Source organism: Scomber scombrus, chromosome 5 (assembly GCF_963691925.1).
Source record: "Scomber scombrus chromosome 5, fScoSco1.1, whole genome shotgun sequence".
Classification (NCBI taxonomy): domain Eukaryota; kingdom Metazoa; phylum Chordata; class Actinopteri; order Scombriformes; family Scombridae; genus Scomber; species Scomber scombrus.
The window spans coordinates 9486769-9509429 of record NC_084974.1 but is presented as its reverse complement, the minus strand read 5'-3'; the positions used below and the strand labels follow the sequence as shown (position 1 = coordinate 9509429).

The 22661-nt window shown below is 37.6% G+C and overlaps 1 protein-coding gene across 1 annotated transcript; it reads left to right on the top strand.

Annotated features, from left to right (window-relative positions):
* Window positions 1-4487: 4487 nt before the first annotated feature.
* On the top strand, window positions 4488-19340 carry cul3b (cullin 3b). Its single transcript, XM_062419424.1, has 16 exons — window positions 4488-4743; window positions 7593-7790; window positions 10127-10240; window positions 11146-11306; window positions 11661-11775; window positions 12142-12370; window positions 12832-12977; window positions 13568-13744; window positions 13865-14035; window positions 14279-14386; window positions 14855-14979; window positions 15429-15525; window positions 15928-16062; window positions 16614-16800; window positions 17013-17158; window positions 17810-19340. Exons 1-16 carry the CDS (start codon window positions 4681-4683, stop codon window positions 17939-17941), a joined length of 2304 nt encoding a protein of 767 aa, XP_062275408.1. The 5' UTR covers window positions 4488-4680; the 3' UTR covers window positions 17942-19340.
* The last annotated feature ends 3321 nt before the right edge of the window (window positions 19341-22661 follow it).

Below are 22661 nucleotides of genomic sequence, written 5' to 3'. Positions count from 1 at the left end.
GTAGAAGAGCGTCTGTCTTTCTCTCACATGTGGCTTCCCAATTCTGTTGTTTTTAAGCCACCGTTTCATACGTACCTGCCTTTTTCATGTGCAATATGAAGTGTCTGCCTCTGTGATGTTGCATAGACTCCTATGTAAATACCTACGCCTCTTGTTAAATTATTACTTTAGGTCTGAGGTCTCGAAGGCATTTCAGAGTTAGATTGTGACGTAAGTGCTGAAGAAAATCAGCAGACTAACCCGGAAATGCTTCTGAGGGTCCAGATCTTGGACAGTTTTCTATTCTGAGTGTGTATCTGTCCCTTTATGTTTGTTTTTAGAAAGTTTCATGGCTGTATGTGCCGAGCAAACATTTCCTACTTCCTGGCCCAGCCGCAAAGAGAAAAGCAGGCACACCTTCAAACGTTTTTTTTTTTTTTTTCATTCTCTGATGTTGGAGGAGTGACGTCTTCATGTAAAACTTCACCGCCGGTTCTGAAAAAAGGCGGCTTGTCCAGGAAGTACGAACTCAGATCTATTTCCCATCATCACAGAGCAGCGGGACTCTAACCTGTGATGTAACGTCATTGTAATGATCATCTGTGACAATAATTGTTCAAAAAAAAAATTATAATGGCTGTAAATATCAAAGTTTTAAAAGAAAATGTTACTTGATTGTCTGTCATTATTAAAATGGGAAGTATTTCAATTCTGTAATGTATTTAAAGTGGTGGCATCTGTCCTCTCTTTCCTTTTTTTTTATTATTATTTTTGAACGTCAAGCTTAGACTTTTAGAAAGAGGCAATGAAAGGAAACTATATGTGTATTAAGGATATACATATGATACGCTACCACGAATAAGAACCCAAACTAATCTGAAATGTATAAATGATGCTTATACTGAGGACTAAACACAGTCATCTGTTAATTATTTTGTTTGTTTTTTAGTTCTGAGTGCTGGTGGTCTCGCTCTTCTTCAGATGTAATGAACAAGGACAATTTTGAGAAGAAGATGGAGAAAATTTTTTGATTTGATTTGATTTTTTTTTTTCTTTCTTGGAATAAATCTGGTGAAAAACATCTTGATGTCTTTCTGTAAATGTGCGCCAAATGCCAAACACTGAAAAAACACTGCATGAAATTTTACTTGGTTGCCTAGAAACAGCTCTGGATCAGTGTATCAGGTGACTCAGGGCACTGTGAAACGGATTTAGTCATCATAGTGGCATCTGCGTTGATCCCACTGGCCGTCCCACATGCTGATACTGTGTAAGCATGGCCAAGTTAACACATTTGGGGTCTATTACATGCTACTTCAAACGGCAATCAGCACTGTCTCCTCTCTTCACAATCTGTATGTACTTGAAGTAAAAGTATCATAATTTCCTTGCACAATTTTTACAACCTTTATAAAGCTATGGCTCCAGTGAAGGATGCTCATATAATATTTTGCAAAGAGCTCCAGAAACCATTACATAACTTGTTTTGGGATGTTAATGTTTTTTAAAATGATGCTGATTCACAGATACTTTGGATTTAATCAGTTTACTTCCTATTAAATAAAGCATGAAAACCTTTGCTGAAAACAAAATTATTACAGTGTTATGGGTGAGAAAGTTAGGAAAGCCATGACAACTTAAAGCATTGACATCTCATTTAAAATCTGACTGGACATATTCCAGTTTTAATTTCCACCTAAAGGCAAGTGACCGCCCAGACAATAGCTGCAGCTGAACACTTAACACGGAACAAAAAGAAAACTCCTAACAAGACATAACGTAAATTGTGGTGAACCTCACGCCAGCAAATTATTTGACAAAAGTTCAAAAGTAATAATCAAATGAAATCTTTAAGGAAAAACAATTACCATAAAATAGTAATGGCCGTGAGAAAAATTAAACAAGAGGAGCAGGGGTTAAAAGGAACAAAGTAACTTTACTCAAGTAATGTAGTAAATTCAGCTTTACTGATATATTTTAGAATATATGATTATCTTTATTAATATGATGCACATGTTTTGGTTACATGTTTGAATGTGAAATTAGACTTACATGTTTATGCTTCAATAATAGTGATAGTAATATTATGATATATATGTAAAAGTAGAATAAAACACTGTGATGAAGTCTAGCTCAAGTGACAAGGAAGGTGTTAGGTAGGCAGACTCAGGCTGTTGTTTGAATGAGTAAAACCTGATTTATTCAGTGCGGCGTAACAACAAAAAGAACATGTGTCCAAAAATGAAAAGAATACAAACACTCAAAATGAACTGGCTTAACTCAAAATACTCAACTAAGGCATGAACAAGTGCACACAGCTACTGTCTTCCTCTGAGCTCCTCTAAACCTACACATCTCCCCTTAAATAGGCGCTCCACTCAATTAGGCAGAACCATTACTGCAGCGGTGTTCTCTCCCTTTAACCAATTGGCACGCGACAATGCTACTTGTATCAGTCAACACTGTTTACCACCCATCATTCCCAACATTTCCTTATAAGCCAAAACAAGAATAAATCATAAAGATATGAAATCAAGCCTTTAACTGAGTAAAATAAGTCTAACCCACTAACATCACCAGTGTATACAGGAAGTAGTTGGGCGGTTCTTCCTGTTGTTTGGTAAGCACACGTTGGGTATTGTTAGTAACAAAGAAAGACAATGCATAATGTATGAAACTCAGAACTAAACCCAATAAACAATAATACTTTGACCAAAAGTTTGCTGAATGTAAATTGAAACCAAATATAATGAAAACACAAACAAACCTCGGATAGTATGCATCTGCATATGATTACTTGTAAACTAATGGTTTAAACAAACATAGTCACATTAATACGTTAGCTGGTGTTGATGGCGAAAAAAAAGGTGACAAATGATGAGTTTCACCCACTTTGTCACAAACACACATATTTTAAAATTGTGGTATTAGTTGTTTTACTTAAAGGGCAGGTTCACAATTTTTCCAAGTCCCTCTTAAAACATTCAGGTGCCCAAACGAACACTGAAATATTTTCTTTTTGTTGTTGTGATCATTCCTCCTGTTCATACTGACAATTAGAAGATCCCTTTATAATGCACTTACAATGCAAGTGATGGGCGGTAAAATAAAAAAAGTTTATTTGAAGCTAATATGAAGCTTCATTCATCCAAATGAGTCAAATCAAGTAGATAGGGGTTTAACTTTACACTCTTCTTAGAAACAAAGTTCCTCTTTTTATTACTATTCGTCCACTGCAGCTCAACAGGAAAACACAAAGAGGGAGAGACTATAATTGTGGCAGATATCCACTTGATATGACTGCTGAAGCCTCGTATAAGCTTCAGAGAAACATTCAACACTTTTGCACAGTACATCTATAGTATATCTGCAGACTATAAGCAAAGTGATGAGGGACTTTGAGGTGTGTCAGCTGAAAAAGATGATGTGGAAATGTCAGATTTTTAACTAAATTTGAGAGATTTTCCTGCTATTTACAGATAATTGGGGCCGAAGACACACAGTCCTCTCTGACAAGTCTCAGGCCACCATTAGATTAGTTGTTTTAGCAATGCTATAATGACCATATAATTATTTATCCGTCTCTTTATTAGAATACAACCAGAAAATACAGGAAATGTGTATGCAGTACGATATACAACACGTTTTTCATGTTTTAAGATACTTTCTCATTATTTTGAGATAGTAAGTTATTATTTTGAGATACTAAGTCATTATTTTGAGATAGTAAGTCATTATTTTGAGATACTTTCTCATTATTTTGAGATAGTAAGTCATTATTTTGAGATACTTTCTCATTATTTTGAGATACTAAGTCATTATTTTGAGATAGTGAGTCATTATTTTGAAATACTTTGTATTTATTTTGAGATAGCAAGTCATTATTTTCAGATACTTTCTCATTATTTTGAGATACTAAGTCATTATTTTGAGATAGTGAGTCATTATTTTGAAATACTTTGTATTTATTTTGAGATAGTAAGTCATTATTTTGAGATACTTTCATTATTTTGGTGGTAAGTCATTATTTTGAGATACTTTCTCATTATTTTGGTAGTAAGTCATTATTTTGAGACACTTTCATTATTTTGGTAGTAAGTCATTATTTTGAGATACTTTCTCATTATTTTGAGATAGTAAGTCATTATTTAGAGATACTTACTCATTATTTTGAGATAGTAATATTTGTTTTCATCACAATGGCGGAAATGGTCTCCCTACTGGTACTAGCCTGTTATTTCAAAAAGTCAAATTGAACAGAATACAATAAAAATGGAGAAAAAGAAAAGAAAACTAGAATTCATTTTATTTACTTTTAATTTTTTACTAAACTCTTTTTTGTTAACTTAATATTTTTTTCGCTGCTAGTCTTGGTTTTAGTTTAATATAATAATAACTCTAAAAAAGCTCCCTAATTATCGCTGATCTCGCGTGAGTTGGAGTGCGTGAGCTCTGCGCAATGAGATCTGCAGGTAGTCCGCCATTGCTCTGTGTGAACAACTACCGAAACTAGGGGGGTGTTTTTTATTTTTTAGGGGCTGTCAACAATAAAAAAAAAAAAAACTTGCCGGGTGAATGTGTGTGTGTACTGGGACGAGGAGCTACTCCACACTAAAACCCTTGTAGTCACCTTAACCTCCCCCCCTGCAGAAACACCTTCATGTGAATAACAAGAGGAGCCCCAAGGACCGAGAGGCAACCATGTCCAATCTCAGCAAAGGCGGCACCAAGAAGGACACCAAGATGAGGATACGGGCCTTTCCTGTAAGTGCACGCCGGAGGAGGAGCTCTGTTGGCCGGCCAGGCTGCGACTCGATCACCGTGGTCCCGGAGGCTGCCTGGCTACATGCTATCTCATATCATTTTTACCTCTGTGTGTGTAAACAAATGTCATATTCCCCTCCACGCTCATTGTAGGTTAGTTAGGAGGGTTGTGATAAAGAAAGCAGCTGAGTGATTTAGTTTAAATTATTACTTTAATTGTGTTTTTTTAACTGTGTCACACACTGTCGACATAGCTCCTGGTGCTAGGTGTTTATAGCTCTTGCATTGCATCTTTGACACTTGTTGTTTTTGCATTTACAAGGCTTTCTTTATATATATATTACAAAAAAACCATCATATTTGTGTCTTCAAGGCTTTAATGTTAAATGCACCGAAGAGACAGGTAGATTTAAACTGCATGCACATTAAAAATATACCCACACACACATACATGTACATATAAGCAACGACGTGACCACAGCTGCACATGCATGCCCAACAAATAACAAACCAGCTAATTGTGTGTTTTGCATGAATGAATATATTGATTAAGTCTTATTTTAATGTCATGTTTTCAGAGTTTAAAAAAAAGCTGTGTGGATGCTCTCCTCGTCCACCTGGCACTCCCTTTGTCTGCAAGTCATTCAAAAGACCTCATTTATGATCTGACCTCATTCTGCATAAAATTGAATTGCAGCCACTGTGTGTGTGCGTGTATGTGTGTGTGTGAGAGAGAGAGACTGTACATTATCCAGATATTTGTCTGGTTAGTGGTCTGTGAATGGGAGATGGGAGATATTGGGTCACATGGTAGCTACCTGCTGTTAAATATACAGAGAGGACTTTTTTTTAAAACTTGATGTGTGAGCCTGTTGAATGAGGTCCAGTTCCTGACAGAAACATGCTGCTGGAGCGACTCCGCTACATGCATGTGTTTGGGCTTGTCTGCAAAGAAGGAGCACATACTGTACTGTTCATCGTCACTGGGGTTTTCTCCTCTGGGGCCAACATGGCTTTTGTCTACTGGGAACCCCACAAAAATGCTGTGGGTTGATAAACCCCCTTTTTCTATTTGCATTCCTCGTCAGACAAACTTACCAACCATATCGTGCAAATTAAGTTCACCGCCTTTTTACAGCAGGTTTCAGAGTAGAGCAGTTGGTAGACAAAGCGAAACAGAGTCCCAGTTGAGTAATTACACAAATATATATAGACACGCTTAAATCAAAGTGAGACCAACTGAGTGTCCCATTTAAAGGAATAAAATTGTTATTGGTAATAAAAGTGTTGATGCTCCATAGAGAGACAGACGGAGGGTTGCACTTGCTAAGATCGCTCCGGTTGGGAGTTCCATGTCGTCGTCAGAGTCACTTATGACGTAGCTGTATGAAGTAGATATTAAACCTGAGCAATAATCACCTTTATGTGATAGTCTACCAAGTCGCCATGCCAACAGGTTATACTGTTCAGATGGGTTTAAGGTTAAAAAGAAAATTAGAAATATAGATTAGTGAGACACAGTTCAACCCCAATTAAAATGAATCTACCTTATTCAGTAATGAATTGTTTTACCAGGGCTATAGATACAGCACACCACAGATATTTAAATACATCTGTATGTTTGCAAAGTGAAACTACACTGTTCTGCTCAGTATTATAGCATTAGCGTGTTTTTTATATATTATGGAAAACAGTAAAGTGCTTTGGTACACTCAAGTTCAGATGTGAGTTTGCTTTAATCGATTAGTCTATTGACGGAAAATGAGTCAGCAACTATTTTGATTATCATTTTTAAGTCCTTTTTTAAAAAGAATAAACTCCCTGTACCTTCTACAACAGGATTATTTTACAATTAAGGATGCATGGATCAGACTTAATACCAATCTAATATCAGCATTTAATGAGCTTTATGTCTCACTGTGTGCAGAAGAGACTGAGATCATTTTATTATGTGTAAAGGAAAATCAGCCTTGAGTTAAACATTGCTTTCCTCTCTTTGTAAAGCAGAACGTAACAAATAAATATAAAGATATACATTTACTTAATTGTTTATTAAAACAGTGGTATCTGATAGCAGATCGGCACATTGTCACAGATACCAGTTTCAGCTATTTGAGGCAGAATCAGACCAATATCGGTATCCGTGCGTCTCTGTTTACAACTTTAAAATGATTACCTAATTGATATTTTGGTGTTTTGGATTGTTGATCAGACAAAACACATATTGAAAGATGACTCTCTCTGACATTTATAATCACAAAATTGGATTGATTAGTCTTGAATATAACCAGCTGATTAATTTACAGTTTAGTTGCAGCCCTTTACGACACACATGTGACTTTTTCTGTTTGCACATTCAAATGAGCTGACACGATAGCAGCTTTTTTTTTAGCAGCTGATGGGACTTTTTTGTTGCCCTGAGTTTTTTCAGGTTTCTTTCTTCCTTATCAGGCTTCAGTCTCCTTCTTCCTCACCATCTATATTTTTTTTATTTTGCTTTATGTTTGGTGGAACATCTTGAGAGCAGTATATAGCATGAGAGGACGTATCGCCTTTATAGTAAAAAGGTTCTCTTCACAGTTTATGTTGCGGTATAACACCCTCACAGATGTTTGCGTAGAGAAAAAAGCTGTTTTGTCAGCACAGGGAGGAGAGCTGACGATACTGCTCTCCTCTGTTATTTAGTATTGTGACAAAGTAGTTAATATTAAAGATTGTGAATTGATAATTAGGAAATATTATAGTCTTTAACCCAAGCATGTCGTTTATAATGAGAACTAACCAGATACACCATTTATTGTGTACTCCAGCCTGACGTTATTTAACCAATCACCTGCTACCTTTTACAGATGACGATGGATGAGAAGTATGTCAACAACATCTGGGACCTTCTGAAGAATGCCATCCAGGAGATTCAGAGGAAGAACAACAGCGGGCTGAGCTTCGAGGAGCTGTACAGGAACGCCTACACGATGGTGCTCCACAAACACGGAGAGAAGCTCTACACGGGCCTGCGGGAGGTCGTCACCGAACACCTCATCAACAAAGTAAGACTAACACAGATGGCGGGACTCACACACTCGCAGAACATCAGAGTTTATTTTAACAAGACTAGATTATTATTCAGACTTCTGCATTCACGACAATGTAATTACACCTCAGTAGACACACGAGCAGCTATCAACTCAGACCATGAAAATGTCATCAAACAAGCAAATTAGCTGCTTTTAGCACACAGCATGGTGTTCCTCTTTTGCTTTCCTCACACACTCAAAGTCAAGTGATGACATGTTGACTGAAGAATGAGCGATAATTTATTGTTTTATGCGCCTTTTTTTCCTCGCTCATATTAACTCAAGTGTGTAAAAGATCATTACGGCTATGTACTTGTGTTTAAGATGAGCTCATCTTGCTTGAATCTGTGGAGACAAAAGAAGAAAAACTGATCGATAGGTTTTTATGTCTCTGTCTAATTACCACGATCATAGCAAAACATAATCAGTGCTATTGATTGAATCATGGAGCAGATTTCCCTTTTCTGTCTTCTTGGTGCTAAACAGAATCTGTCATGAAGCTTCATATTTGTGTTACTGTGTCATTCCTCGTAAAACAAGGAAAGAATTGCTTGAAAACATGAGATTTTCCCTTCATGAGGAGCCTCATGGGGGCGAGTGAGTGTTTAATGAAGTTAGAAACCTACAGAGGATTCAGAGGTTGTTTCTCTGGTGCGATTGGATATTTGCAAGAGTCTTTTCTGTTTGATAGATTCCTCTTTCCTATGAATATGTGGCAGGTTTGAGGATCGGCTCCTAGAGTTGTAATGTTGTTTTGTCAGGCGGGGAAATCAGTGTTTTGTTTTGTTTTTGATTGACACCGTGACAACATTTTTTCTAAACTTGGACATTTATTTACTTGGAGAAATCTGCTGTAAATGAATAGAAATACCAAACGAGTGATTGAGATAATTGCACAAGGGGCTGATCCTGTAACTATGAGATTGATTTGTTTCTGAATCACCTTTAATATGTTAGAGAAGCCGTCAGTAAATGTTTTTCTTAAGCCGTTGTACACAATTAGTAACACGTTTAGTTTCGCCATGACATCTGTAGTGATTGCCTCTGTGCAGATAACCAATGAGCAATATTTCATCAGGCTGCTGCTGAATAACAGCCAGATGGTTTTACATCTTAATTAAATGCACATTCTCCACTTGGCAAGCGTAGTAAATGAGCAGTCGGGGAATGTCAACGAGCAACAGATCAAAGAAGAGAGAACTGACACCTGAGTGTGTTTTTATTATCTAATGATGCAGATATCACTGCCATGGAAAGCTGCCTAAAAGTCACAAACTTGATTGAATTAACATATAATTCAAGTGAACTAGCACCAGACATTTCTTCTGTCTGTTAGAGTAATAATTTAGACAGTATGACACAGGAGCGCTTTGAGGGATGAGCTCATACTGATGACTGATGGAGCAGGTTGAAATCGTGTTTTACCTGCTTGACTGTCCAGTGGTCTGACTGCTGTAAACTGGATCATTTGACTAACATAATCTCTAGTCAGAAACCACAGAAACAGTGTCCGACACTGTACATCATCATGCTTTGTTGCTTTTAGGTATTTTTCTTGTGCTTTGTTAAAATTCCTTCATTCAGTTTTAACTTTTTCTCCAAAGTGCTCAGTGGTGCCTCGCGTCCTTCTGGATATAACTTAAGAATTAACATGAAATTTGTAGAGAAGAAGAACAGCTTTAACTTATCTATTTCGCTTTAATACATCTATTGTTAAATATAATGAAGCGGCACAGAAAGATAATATATTTTTCAGAAGTGGTTAACATTGTAAGAAAGCCATTTCAAGCAATAAGAAATACTGTTAACCAGCTTCATTATTACTTTTATAAGTAACCCATGAGTGTCTTTATGGGTCTGCATTTTAAAAGTCATATTCAGTTTTATTCTTTTTTCTTTTTTCTCTATCCATTTGGTCTGGATGTCAAGAAGCTGTTAATGTGTCTGTGGAGGTAGTAACACAGGTGATAATTCCTCATTTCTGTACAGAGGGAGAATAAAGAGGAGGTCGTTGTGCCCTTAAGAATCTACTCCACAGTTTACAGTGCTGAGTCACTCTGCAGTGTGACTGTTATCGAGCCTGACTCGTAGAGAAAAGGTATTAAAGGAACAGCAAAGTGGGATCACAATAAGAAAACTGCATGAGCAAGAAATGACAAAGTTCAAGCTTAATTTAGGGGTTTTATTTTTTTTAGTTATTATTCATTTTTCTGTCCTTTTGTCATGTCTCCTGTTCTCTCTAACACTGAACAGAACTTGCTGTTTTTATTCTCTCCTCATGCATCTGTCTTCGTCTGTCTTTCCCAAAGGTACGAGAAGATGTCCTCAACTCTCTAAATAATAACTTCCTTCAAACCTTAAATCAGGCGTGGAACGACCATCAAACGGCGATGGTGATGATCAGAGACATCCTGATGTACATGGTGAGCAGTTCATGTTTCCCACCATTCTCACTCAACAAAAACTCAACTTCTGCCTAATAATAGCGTACAGCAGTGAGAATAACATAACAGAAGTATAAAAGTGAATACTGATAACTATTTTAGAAAAAAAAGTAGCACTTCCTATGCTCTTTATCCACGTGTGTTATCACTGAAAGAGACTCACTGGTACAGTTTCACGAAGCACTGCTGTTGTTGAATCATCATTGTGGAATAAAGAACATCGGGTCTGATTCATAAATGTCACGCTGAAAATAATTGGTCTTCGCAATATTTCATAAGTGAGATTTATGAAAGCTAAAATATGGGATCAGGAAGTTTGCACCGAAATAAAACCAACCACAGTGAATGAGGAGGTGGTAAGAGATTGAATTGGATGCAGTTTTTAACCCTTACATGCTGTTCAAGGTAAATTCGTCCCATTTTTACATTTGAGAGCTGTAAAAACACCTGATACACATTTATTTTAGCCGAACTTTTCCTGATGTGACCCACAGTATACAAAATACATACATCATTTTTTTCAGTTTTTGTGCACCTAATACACGTTTTTATATATGCAAATGTACAAATTTTACCTGATACAATCAAAAATCTGCATTCAAACATGTTGCTGTACTCTTCATATGCTATAAAATGTTCTCTAATGATTGTAAATGTCTTTTTTTCATAAGATTAATCAAATAGAAGGATTAATCGAACACTTATTAATGACTGATGGGGAATTTATGAATGTGAATTGTTGTGGTGACGGATATGAACAGTATGGAAGAGTTACAATAAAGACAGAAACACTTAAGTAGATGAGAGGAAACTATTTTTATCCAATGTTGTCTAAGACTTTAACTCCTCTCTTTGGCGTGTGTGTTGTTTTTTCTCTCCTACAGGACCGGGTGTACGTTCAACAGAATAACGTAGAGAATGTCTACAACTTGGGTCTTATAATCTTTAGGGATCAGGTCGTTCGCTACGGCTGTATCAGAGACCACCTACGACAAACCCTGCTGGACATGATTGCACGTGAAAGGAAGGGGGAGGTGGTGGACAGGTAGCCACACAGACAGGATTCATTTCATTACTGCTTTATTTAAAGGCAATCGATGTTGAAGATACAGATATTAATAATTAGTGAAAATGTTACATTATCATTATTCATCAGAGGTGCATGCTTTTGGCGTAAACATTAGAAGAGCTGCCAAGTACATCTGTTGCAAAACCTCTTGACATTTAAAAACATTGTTGTTTTTTTCCAAACATCATGTATTTGTGATACAGTTAACTGACTTTCTATCAGCCTTGAAGCCTCAATACTTAAGTTTTTCATCACCTGTTATTCATTCCTGTTGTTTACATTTGGTGTTAATGGTTGTGCTTTAAATCTTGTTCTCCTTCTCTCCATCAGAGGCGCCATCAGAAATGCTTGCCAAATGTTAATGATCCTCGGCCTAGAAGGGAGATCTGTTTACGAAGAAGACTTCGAGGCGCCTTTCTTAGAAATGTCTGCAGAATTTTTCCAGGTTTGTGAATCCTTTTTATTTGTTTGTTTTGATCCCTGTTAAACATTCAAATACTGCAGAAACACAGATGATTAAACATCTGTGAACAGGAATTAACACCACGGCTCTATATACGATATATGCTGTAGACTCGCTGTCAGGTAGAATTGTGAATGCTGCATAAAAATGTGTTGCTAGTGTGCAATGATTTATGTTTACAGCTATTGGGATTTATAGAAAAAATGCTGCTGCTCATTAAACAGCACATGATTTTTAAAATGAATCTTTTTCCTAAATTACCTGATCCATCAAGTCCCAAACATACCAAGGAGTTTGGGAAACATTATTGTCATTTGCAGCTAACAGTTGTTTCTTTTTCCACTTCAGATGGAGAGCCAAAAGTTCCTCGCAGAAAACAGTGCCAGCGTGTACATAAAGAAGGTGGAAGCCAGGATTAATGAGGAGATCGAGCGAGTGATGCACTGCCTGGATAAATCCACAGAGGAACCCATTGTCAAGGTGGTGGAAAGGGAGCTCATCTCTAAACACATGAAGACCATCGTAGAGATGGAGAACTCGGGTCTGGTACACATGCTCAAGAATGGCAAGACGGATGGTGAGTGCTCTGTCATCTGTGATTGGCGTTAGCATGTTATTTGCGGTCACTATTACCAGTGATGATTACATCCTCACAAGCCACAGTGAATATTGATACTTTGCTCTACAAAATATAAAAATATAAATCTCCAGCTCTCTTAAATAAATCTTGTAACTGTCACTTACAGTAGATCTGTTTCACTGGATCGGTCACAATGATAAGAACAGTGGTTTACTTTGTTTGTTTTCCCTTTGCTCGTGTCACAACCAATAAAATACAAAGAATCAAATTTTGATGATTAGATTTAGGTGAAACTAGGACTGTAGTGTTTTAGCTTCAGTGATGATGGTTTCACTCCAAATTCACTCTGCACCTATAAGCTTCCTTTGCAGTAGATCACAGCTGCTCGGTTTTTTTCAGTCGGTAGGAAATGGGTTGTGTGTGTGTGTATGTGTGCACTCATGCATGTCCATCCACAGATTTGGCGTGTATGTACAAGCTGTTTAGCCGGGTCCCCAATGGGCTGAAGACCATGTGCGAGTGTATGAGCTCATACCTGCGGGAGCAAGGCAAAGCTCTCGTGTCGGAGGAGGGAGAAGGAAAGAACCCCGTAGACTACATCCAGGTGAGACGATGGCTCATCAGGAGGCATTACAGTGTTTTTGCTCAGTGAATTTGCAGGAACATCATGGTAAAAAAAAAAATTCAGTTTATTTCCCGAGTTACTTATTTCATCAAGAGCACTACATACTCTCAGGATGAATGAGAGCGGAAGAAGACACAGGGGCACATTAACCTCTAATCTTGTTAAAGGCTATCATAAGAAATCCCTTTGCTCAGTATGTCACGCTCCAGCACACCATTGCGTGCTGCGCCTTGATCCATAATTCTTTTCCATGACTGCTCTGACCCTCTGTGTTTGCAGCTAGAACCCGTCAGGGCCTCTATCGTCAAACCACACTGTGTTGTTGCACTGTACTCTTAAATATGTGAGCTTATTCAGGCGTATTTCTATGTTCACTTTTCAGTCTTGCTGCCTACACTCCTACTCTCTCACTCCAACAGACAGCAGCATCACTGTTTCCCAACGAAATCCGCTTCTTCTTTTCTGTCACTCTCATTGAAGCTGTAATTATATGTGTTAAGCTGCTGTTAAAGCAAACTGCTGCTCTATTATCCTCACTCAGTCCCATCTCCCTGCCTCCTTCCACACAGGGTTTGCTGGATTTGAAGTCCCGTTTCGACCGTTTCCTTCAGGAATCTTTTAATAACGATCGGCTCTTCAAACAAACCATTGCTGGCGACTTTGAGTACTTCCTTAACCTCAACTCGCGCTCACCTGAGTACCTCTCGCTCTTTATTGATGACAAGCTGAAGAAAGGAGTAAAAGGGGTGAGTTTTTTCCTGGATCACACTGCAAGATAAAAACCCCTTTGATTTGACGCCAAACCACACATCGCCCCGTTATGACCGTCCTATGTCACCTGTATCATTTTTGTTATTTGTGTCCAGCTGACGGAGCAGGAGGTGGAGTCTATACTGGACAAGGCCATGGTGCTTTTCCGCTTCATGCAGGAGAAGGATGTGTTTGAGAGGTATTACAAGCAGCACCTCGCTCGCAGGCTGCTCACCAACAAGAGCGTCTCTGATGACTCGGAGAAAAACATGATCTCAAAGCTTAAGGTGAGCAGGATAGCGTGATATAACCAAGTAACGTTTCTTTGTAGTGAAAAGATGAGATTTTTTTTTTAATTAGAACTAGTCAACCAGCCCAAATAATTTGTATTTTTAAGAGAAGTTTTAACTCTCAGCTGATACTAAAACATATTAATGTGTTGATAATAATCAGTGTGATCTTGCTACTGTGTATCTTAAATCCCTACAGTAAACATATAAGAATTTAACCCTCTGGTCTTCTTTGCTCAGACCGAGTGCGGCTGTCAGTTCACATCGAAACTGGAAGGCATGTTCCGGGATATGAGCATCTCCAACACCACCATGGATGAATTTAGACAACATCTACAGACAACTGGGGTGAGAAGATGCTACATGCCACAGCTCATTCTGTCAAAATAATGAGCCCGCTTGCTCTCTGTAATCAGCACACAGCTGCTTGACTGACTGAGCATTGCTGCGTTGCTCGGTTACGTAAATATAATTATGCACCTTAACTGTCTTTTATACTGGTGTGAAATACATGTTGCTAATTTGTGGCTCATGCTGTGTGTCATGTGGGTTTTTGTCACCATTATTACTGTATGTTGTTGTCATTGTTGATTGAAGGCTGTGTGATTCATGTTAAGCACACTGCAAATGAATGATCTATTGAATCTAGATAAAAATCCCTTCATCACTTAATCTAAATCTTCATGCACTTGAAGTTAAAAGAGTTTGACTTTGCACAGTGGTCACTTTCAGTTTGTGTCAGTGGTCTCTTTTTGTATTCTGTCTCATTAAGTGTCTTTTTAATCTCTGCGTATCCGGTGTCTTTTCTAACGGCAGGTGTCACTTGGAGGAGTCGATCTCACTGTGAGAGTCTTGACCACAGGTTACTGGCCTACACAATCAGCAACACCCAAGTGCAACATCCCTCCTTCACCGCGACATGCATTTGAAGTCTTTAGAAGGTTTGTCTATTACTCATAAGTTTATTGTGTGTGTGTGTGTGTGTGTGTGTGTGTGTGTGTGTGTGTGTGTGTGTGTGTGTGTGTGTGTGTGTGTGTGTGTGTGTGTGTGTGTGTGTGTGTGTGTGTGTGTGTGTGTGTGTGTGTGTGTGTGTGTGGTTTAAAGCTGCAGTTTGGTTTCAGTTCTTCCATTATTTAAAAAAAGAAAATGCCTCTGTGTGATCTAAGATATATGACAGATTTAAGTCGTACTGAAGAACAGTAGGATTTGGAAGCTGACCAGAGGTTGATTTACAACCTTTAAGCTTTTGTATATTCCTGCCATGTTGTATAAACAAGGTATTTGATTCTTCCAGGTTCTGTTGCAGAACGTACCAACACTTGGATTTGATTGACAAAGGCACACTGACTATTCTTAGACATTAACTTGTGTGCCTCTCCTCTGCTTGTAGGTTTTATCTTGGTAAGCACAGCGGCAGACAACTCACACTGCAGCATCATATGGGCTCTGCAGATCTAAACGCCACCTTCTACGGTCCCATCAAAAAGGTAGAAAACGGCACAATTCAGATGCTTAATACTGTATGCTCATTGATGTGATGTTAAGGATTTACAAACGCACTTAAAGAACTTAAAGTCTGAAGTCTACATTGGAAAATAACAAAGTTAATATGGATTGTCAAAAGTGCATTTTCAGTTTTATACAGTTTTAATGTTTTCTTGACAGAGTGTCAAGGTCTCAACTTATTTTAACATTGAAGTAGACAAAGAGAAATATACACAGCTAAAGCTAAAGTTTTTTCCTAGTAATTATGGTGATTTTCTCTAATTTTCTCTTGTGTAACAAGGAATTACACCCTTGGTCTGATCTGCTGCCACACTGTGCGAGACAATTCTGAATGTGTGAATCCGTTTTTTAAATTTTTTTATATTTGGTCCCAACATAACCAGGAGGACGGGTCAGAGGTCGGAGTGGGAGGCGCCCAGGTGACAGGCTCCAATACCAGGAAGCACATCTTGCAGGTCTCCACCTTCCAGATGACCATCCTCATGCTTTTCAACAACAGAGAGAAGTCTGTCTTTGAGGTACAAAATTCACAACATCATAGTATGTAATGGTTTTTCCTGTAATGCAGAAGAGAAATTTCATGCCATAGAACAGAAACAACAATCTGTTGGTTGACAATGGATGATTTTAGAAGAATTAAATTATTTTATTACCTAACTGGACTACTATCAACATAGCGACAGACTCCTTCATCCAAAGTGTGTGAAGGAGCGATATCGCAGGTCCTTCCTCCCTGCAGCTGTCAGACTGTACAACCAGCACTGATCCCAGTAGATCCCATTCTACCATGATTGTTTTTCGTACTTATTTATTGTTCTTTATTCTTTTTCTTATTGCTGCTCTTCTATTTTACTGTCCACTTGCTGCTGTAATACTGCAAATTTCCCCATTGTGGGACTAATAAAGGAATATCTTATCTTGTCTTATCTTATAGTATCTCTTGTCCCTAACTCCATATTAGATTATTTTCCTTAAGTAAGAATTGTAATTTTGCACTAACATTTGTCAGCATAAGATTCCTGACTGTATGTCTTTTACTTCTTAATCTCTTGATCTTTCCACCATGTAGGAGATTCAGCAAGAGACCGATATCCCAGAGAGGGAGCTGGTGCGAGCGCTTCAGTCGTTGGCCTGTGGGAAGCCCACTCAGAGAGTTCTCACCAAAGAGCCAAAGTCCAAGGAGATTGAGAACGGCCACGTGTTTACAGTCAATGACCAGTTTACCTCCAAACTGCACCGTGTCAAGATCCAGACAGGTACAAAAAATCAACAAGTTAATGAAGTTTTCACCTTTTATGAAGTGTTTAAAGAACTTACTTGACAAAAAGTACATGCGGTCCTTTAGTCACACTGCTTGGCTTTAACATTTATCTTCCTGATGATGATGATGATGATGATGATGATGATGATGATGATGATGATGATGATGATGATGATGATGATGTTGTTGTTGTTGTGCACCTTCCAGTGGCTGCCAAACAGGGGGAGTCAGACCCAGAGCGGAAGGAGACACGACAGAAAGTGGATGACGACAGAAAGCATGAGATCGAAGCTGCCATAGTTCGCATCATGAAGTCCAGAAAGAAGATGCAGCACAACATCTTAGTAGCAGAGGTCAGTCACCTCAAAAATGGTTGTTGTGGCTTTACTATAGACATTTTTTTGGCTACCGAAATGTTAAAATCAACTTTCGTGAGTTGATATAACGACGCTATGCCTGTACTCTGTGAATCTGTGTTTTCACCATGTTAACGTTGCCTAACAAACATTGTCGTGGTAGCAATTTGTCAATCACAACGTAGCCACGCCCTAAAGCATACCCTGCTTTATCATCAACTCTAAATGAAAAGGAACCATAATTTACAAAATGAACATCATGCTGTATCGAAGAAGACTTGAAACTAGCGATTGAGACCATAAATTCATTGGAAAAGTCTTTACTGAGGAAATAAATCAAGTGAGATGTAGAGTCATTTTTCTCATAGACTTTCATTCAATCAGTATTCTTTCAGGAGTCAGTGGAGTCGCCCTCTGCTGGCCATTAGTGAGAATGCAGGTTTAAAGTGCTTCAGCATTGGCTTAATTCCTCAGAAACAGAACTACCTGCTCGGATTTTACACCTCGTCATTCCTTTAGTGAGCCCCAATTTGTGAAGCATAAGAGTTGAGCCCTTGGGATTGAATGAAGTTGATATTGAACTGAAGATATGAAGTAAGGTGATGACAGTGTACTGATTGTTACTTGTGTGTGTGTGTTTCTCCACAGGTCACGCAGCAGTTGCGAGCACGATTCCTCCCTAGTCCCGTAGTCATCAAGAAGCGCATTGAAGGACTCATTGAGAGGGAATATTTGGCACGAACACCAGAGGACCGCAAAGTGTACACTTACGTAGCGTAAAACCAATTAATTCAGTGACGGCAAACATCGAGTTGAGATAAACTGCGAGCCTTGTTTTCTGTGGACTGCTATGCGTTTTTGAAAGAACTTGGAAGTGCTTTCATCATTGATTCTGGGAAACACTGGGAAGCTTAACTTTTCTTCCATTAAATTGTGTAAAAAAAAATTTAAAAAAATCATGCAAAAAGATGAGGAAGTTTTCTAGCAATATTAGATTTCTTCTGCTAAGAGAAAAGAAAGGAGGGGGATCTAGTTTTGTACAAAATCATTGTTTCTTGTGGCCTTTGGAGAGAATTGCGTGAGCCTGTTTGCCAATTAGCCACGTGCTGATCTCAACAGAGGATCCAGAACGAGCGTAAAAATGTTACTGAGCAAACATGCGGCTACATGGAGACCAAGAAAACATTTGAATTCACTCCCCTGTTTTAAATGTTGATGTCAATGTGTTATGTTTGTGTTTCGTGGCACAATGATGGCTGTACAGGTTGACAGACACTCTTGGCCTTTTTTTTCTTCTTTTTTTTCAAAAAGGATTTTAAATTTAAAGAAGAGGACAAAGTGTTAACTGGTACAGACCTGGTTTACAATGGCAGTAAAATACATTTTGAGTACTTGAGAAAAACATGAAGAGTGCTTAATTTATGTTGCAAATATGTCTGTTTTCTGAGGTTGTTAGTGCACCTCGCATAGCTGAAGTATTTAATGCCATTGTCAGTTACAATATTTTGGGCCAGGTCTGTACTGGTGGTTAGAGAGATCAAGAGCTGTAGCTTCACAGCATGCTTTTATCTAACGGATCAATCAGGGGTATAAAGGCGCACATAAACGCTCCATAGATGGTCTTCGGGTCTATCATGACACATTTTTCACTTCAGGCCTGCTGTATGATCGGCTGAAAAAAGTATCTCCTCTCTTTGAATGGAAGGGTCCCTTGTGGTGCAAAGTTTCAAAGAGGATTTGTTTTTTTTTTGTTGTTTTTTTTCTCTTTTTTTTCATTCTTGACTGCATTTTGAATGGGTGGAACCAGTCTAGCACCATGTCCTATGTGTACAAATTGTAAAATAATTATTGTACTCACTGCGAAGGTGGATTGTACAGGGCCTTGTTTTCATCATATTAAATGTAGAATTGAAAAAAAGAAAAGTGAACGGATGCGTTTTTTTCTTTTTTACATCTTTCATGAGAAGGCCTCGTCAGAAATACTTGCCTCTCTAACCATAATTAAAGCTTAATGTAAATGGTGAGCCGCAGTCAAAATCCCTGCATTCACAAGAGGAAATCCGCGGGCCTCTGAAGTACTCTGTTTACTGTGGTATTTTGAGATTTTAAGTGCAACTTTTATTCTTTTTTGTTTAAATCGTCATCGGAAAATACACTCCGCTGCGGGTTTATTAGGTCCATTTATGTAATCTAGCACAACAATAAATCCTGCCCTCATAAAAGTCATAATTGCTGTAGGATCTAGTAATGTATTGTACAGTTTGTATTATTACTGTATAGTTACACAAGCACTGAACTTGACTACAAATCTGAGGTATTTGTACTTGAGTATTAACGTTTAATACTCTTATCTACATTGACACTATATTTCAAAGGAAAACATTGTACTCATAAAGTAACCACATCTTTTTGACAGTTCTAGTTAATAGTTCAGATTAATAATATACAAGGAAAATGTCAGCTTATAAAACTTCCTTTAGTGTATGAAATAGTAAAATAAAAATGGCTTCAGCATGACAGTTACCTACTTACACATTAAGGCAACTGAGATAATAATTCAATCTATATTTTTGATTTATCATTGAAAATTATAACTGTGTGATAAGAACTTTTAAATACTTAAAGTATGTCACTGAATACCAGGCTGCTTTTACATTGTTATATTTTTATGGAAATATACACAAACTGCAGCATTCATAATCAACATGAAGTGAAACCAACACGTAAAATAATTTGAACAAAAAAACAACAACATCATAACCTCGATGAATATGAAGCTTCAAAGTCTCTAAAGACATTATCCATAAAAAACATTTGGAATAAATATGAAAAAATATATAATGAAATCATAATCAATACACTTGTCTGCCAGTTCAGACCAGAGCAGCAGCAATAATGATCTGAGTTTTAAGTATTTATTGGATTCCACCCGACTATGTGTTTTTTTGTTATTGTTACTTTGATGTTTGAGCTTCACTGTGCAGAATAATGTATGTGCAGTTTCTTGAAGTCTCCAGCCCTCATATAATAAGAGTGAACTTTGAGTTAAATAAGAGACATTTTGTGTTCAGCAGATGAACTTTATAACTTTAACAATAGTTGCATATTCATAGATTTTGGTTTTTTTTTAAGCAGAAGTAGTAAAAGCCACATCAGATACAAATGATTATTCACAGCAGAGTATTTTATGAAAACATGTCTGGATCTTTAATCTTTCCATCTTTATTCAGTACAGAGATGTTGTTCTAGACCAGGGCGGTCAAACATGAGGCCCGTGGGCCAGAACCGGCCCGCCGAGGGGTCCGATCCGGCCCATTTTCCTTCCTGCCTTCTTTCCCTTCCTTTCTTCCTTCCATCTTTTCTTCCTGTCTTCTCTTCCTTCTCCTCCTTCTTTTCCTTCCTTCCTTCCATTTGTCCTTCATTCCCTCCATCTGTTCTTCATTCAATCTTTCCTTCCTTCCTTCCATCTTTCCTTCCTTCCTTCCTTCCTTCCTTCCTTCCATCTTACATTCCTTCCTTCCTTCCTTCCTCCTTTCCTTCATCCTTTCCTTCCTTCCTTCCTTCCTTCCTTCCTTCCTTCCTTCCTTCCTTCCTTCCTTCCTTCCAGCTTTTTAATGATCCGGCCCACATTAGATCAGATTGGGTTGTATGTTGCCCTTGAATGAAGATGAGTTTGACCTTCCTGTTCTAGACTGTATAACTTTTTGTAACATGTACACATAGATTTTATGGGCCTACTTAAAGGACAAGTTCATAGTTTTTCCAAGTCGGTCTTAAAACAACAGTCAGGTGTCCATATGAACACTGAAAGAGTAATCATTCCTCCTGTTCATACTGGCTGTTAAAAGATCCCCATTGAATGTGCTTTCAGTGTAAGTATTTTGGGGAAAATCCACAGTCATTTAATGCAAAATACATTTAAAAGTTTATCTAAAGCTTATATGAGGCTTCAGCAGTCTGAGTTAGTCATATCAAGTGGATAGCTGACACATTTACAGTCTTTTTAGCATCAAATTCCCTCTAAGTGTTTCCCTGTTGAGACAAACAAAAGAGGGACCATTGCACTAAAAAGACTAACATTAAAAGCTATTTGATTGGACTAATTTGGACAGCTGAAAATTCATATTAGCTTCAGATCAACTTTTAAATCCATTTTTGCACAGAAGGAGGACTGTGGATTTTCATCACTCACTTCCATCACTTACACTGTAAGTGCATTATGAAGGGATTTCGGCCAGTATACAAGAGAAATGATTATAGCGAGAAAAAACCTGCTTTAGTGTTAATTCATTTGATCATGTTGTTTTAAGACAGATTTTGGAAAAAAAACTGTGAACCTTAAATTAAATTTGGCAGCTTATCTCTCATGTTTGGTCTTTACACTTCACACACTATAAGTTTAGGCTATATCCTGGAAACCAATACACTTGTAATAAAGAGGGGATGTAAGCTAAACAAGAGTTTAATGCTCTTAACGGGGTCTTAACAAAACAACATCTTTAATTTTGAGGGTTTAAAGCCTGCCCTCCACACGTCCCCTGCACTTTTTAAATCTGCCCCCAGCCCGTCTGGTCTGTGTCCTTTGTCTTCTCATATTGTTAGACGCATGCCATCTGCTCAGCTGTTATTATAGGCGGCTTTAGATTTGAACTAGCACAGCCTCTGCTTGCTTCCCTTTCGCCTAACAATTTAGTCTCAGAATCATACCATGTAATTTAAACTTTAAAAAAAGGAGCAATTTAAGTGTATATTTTTAATGGTTTAACATCCAGATTGGGGCTATTATAGTTTTGGAAATTTTCATTAGTATTTATTTTTATTTTGTTTTTCAGTTTGCTTTTTTATTCCAGTTTAGTTTTAGTTAGTTTAAAAAGTGATTAAGTAGTTTTAGTTTAGTTTTTATTTTGAGGAATTGACTAGTTTTAGTTTAGTTTTTTTTTTGTTTTAGTCTTAGTCTTAGTTATCTCAAGAAGTCAAACTGAACAGAATACAATAAAAATGAAAAGGAATCTAAAACTAAGCTGATTTTATCTGCAATTCAGTTTAGTTATAATTAGTTTTGCATTGTTACATTGTAGTTTTTATTTAGTTTAGGAGGAAAGCCTTGATTAGTAGAAGTTTAAAAGGATAAAATAATGCCTGACATTGAGGGAGAAAATGAAAGAAAACTAAAACTAAGCTGTCATTTGTATCTGCAATTCAGTTTAGTTTGAGTTAGTTTTGCATTGTTGCATTATAATTTTTGTTTAATTTTCATTTATTACAAAACTTTTATTTTTTATTTCAGTTAACTAATTATTTTTTCACTGCTACTTTTAGTCTTAATCTTAGTTTTAGTTAACTATAACAACAATAACTGCTGCAGATTCAACACTGTATTTATGGTTGCCTGGTGACGTCAGCGTCCCAGCAAAGCAAGAGTCCCCCCTTTTTTTTTTTGGGAGGAGAGGAGAGGAGAGGGGGAAGAAGAAGAAAGAGCTGTGGAAAAGAAATCAAGACG

Excerpts from the sequence above, each read along its gene's own strand:
- cul3b (XM_062419424.1), top strand. The coding sequence starts at position 4,681 with ATGTCCAATCTCAGCAAAGGCGGCACCAAGAAGGACACCAAGATGAGG. Across the intron at positions 12,371-12,831 it reads CAAGAATGGCAAGACGGATG|ATTTGGCGTGTATGTACAAG; the intron begins GTGAGTGCTCTG and ends GTCCATCCACAG. Across the intron at positions 13,745-13,864 it reads TGAAGAAAGGAGTAAAAGGG|CTGACGGAGCAGGAGGTGGA; the intron begins GTGAGTTTTTTC and ends ATTTGTGTCCAG.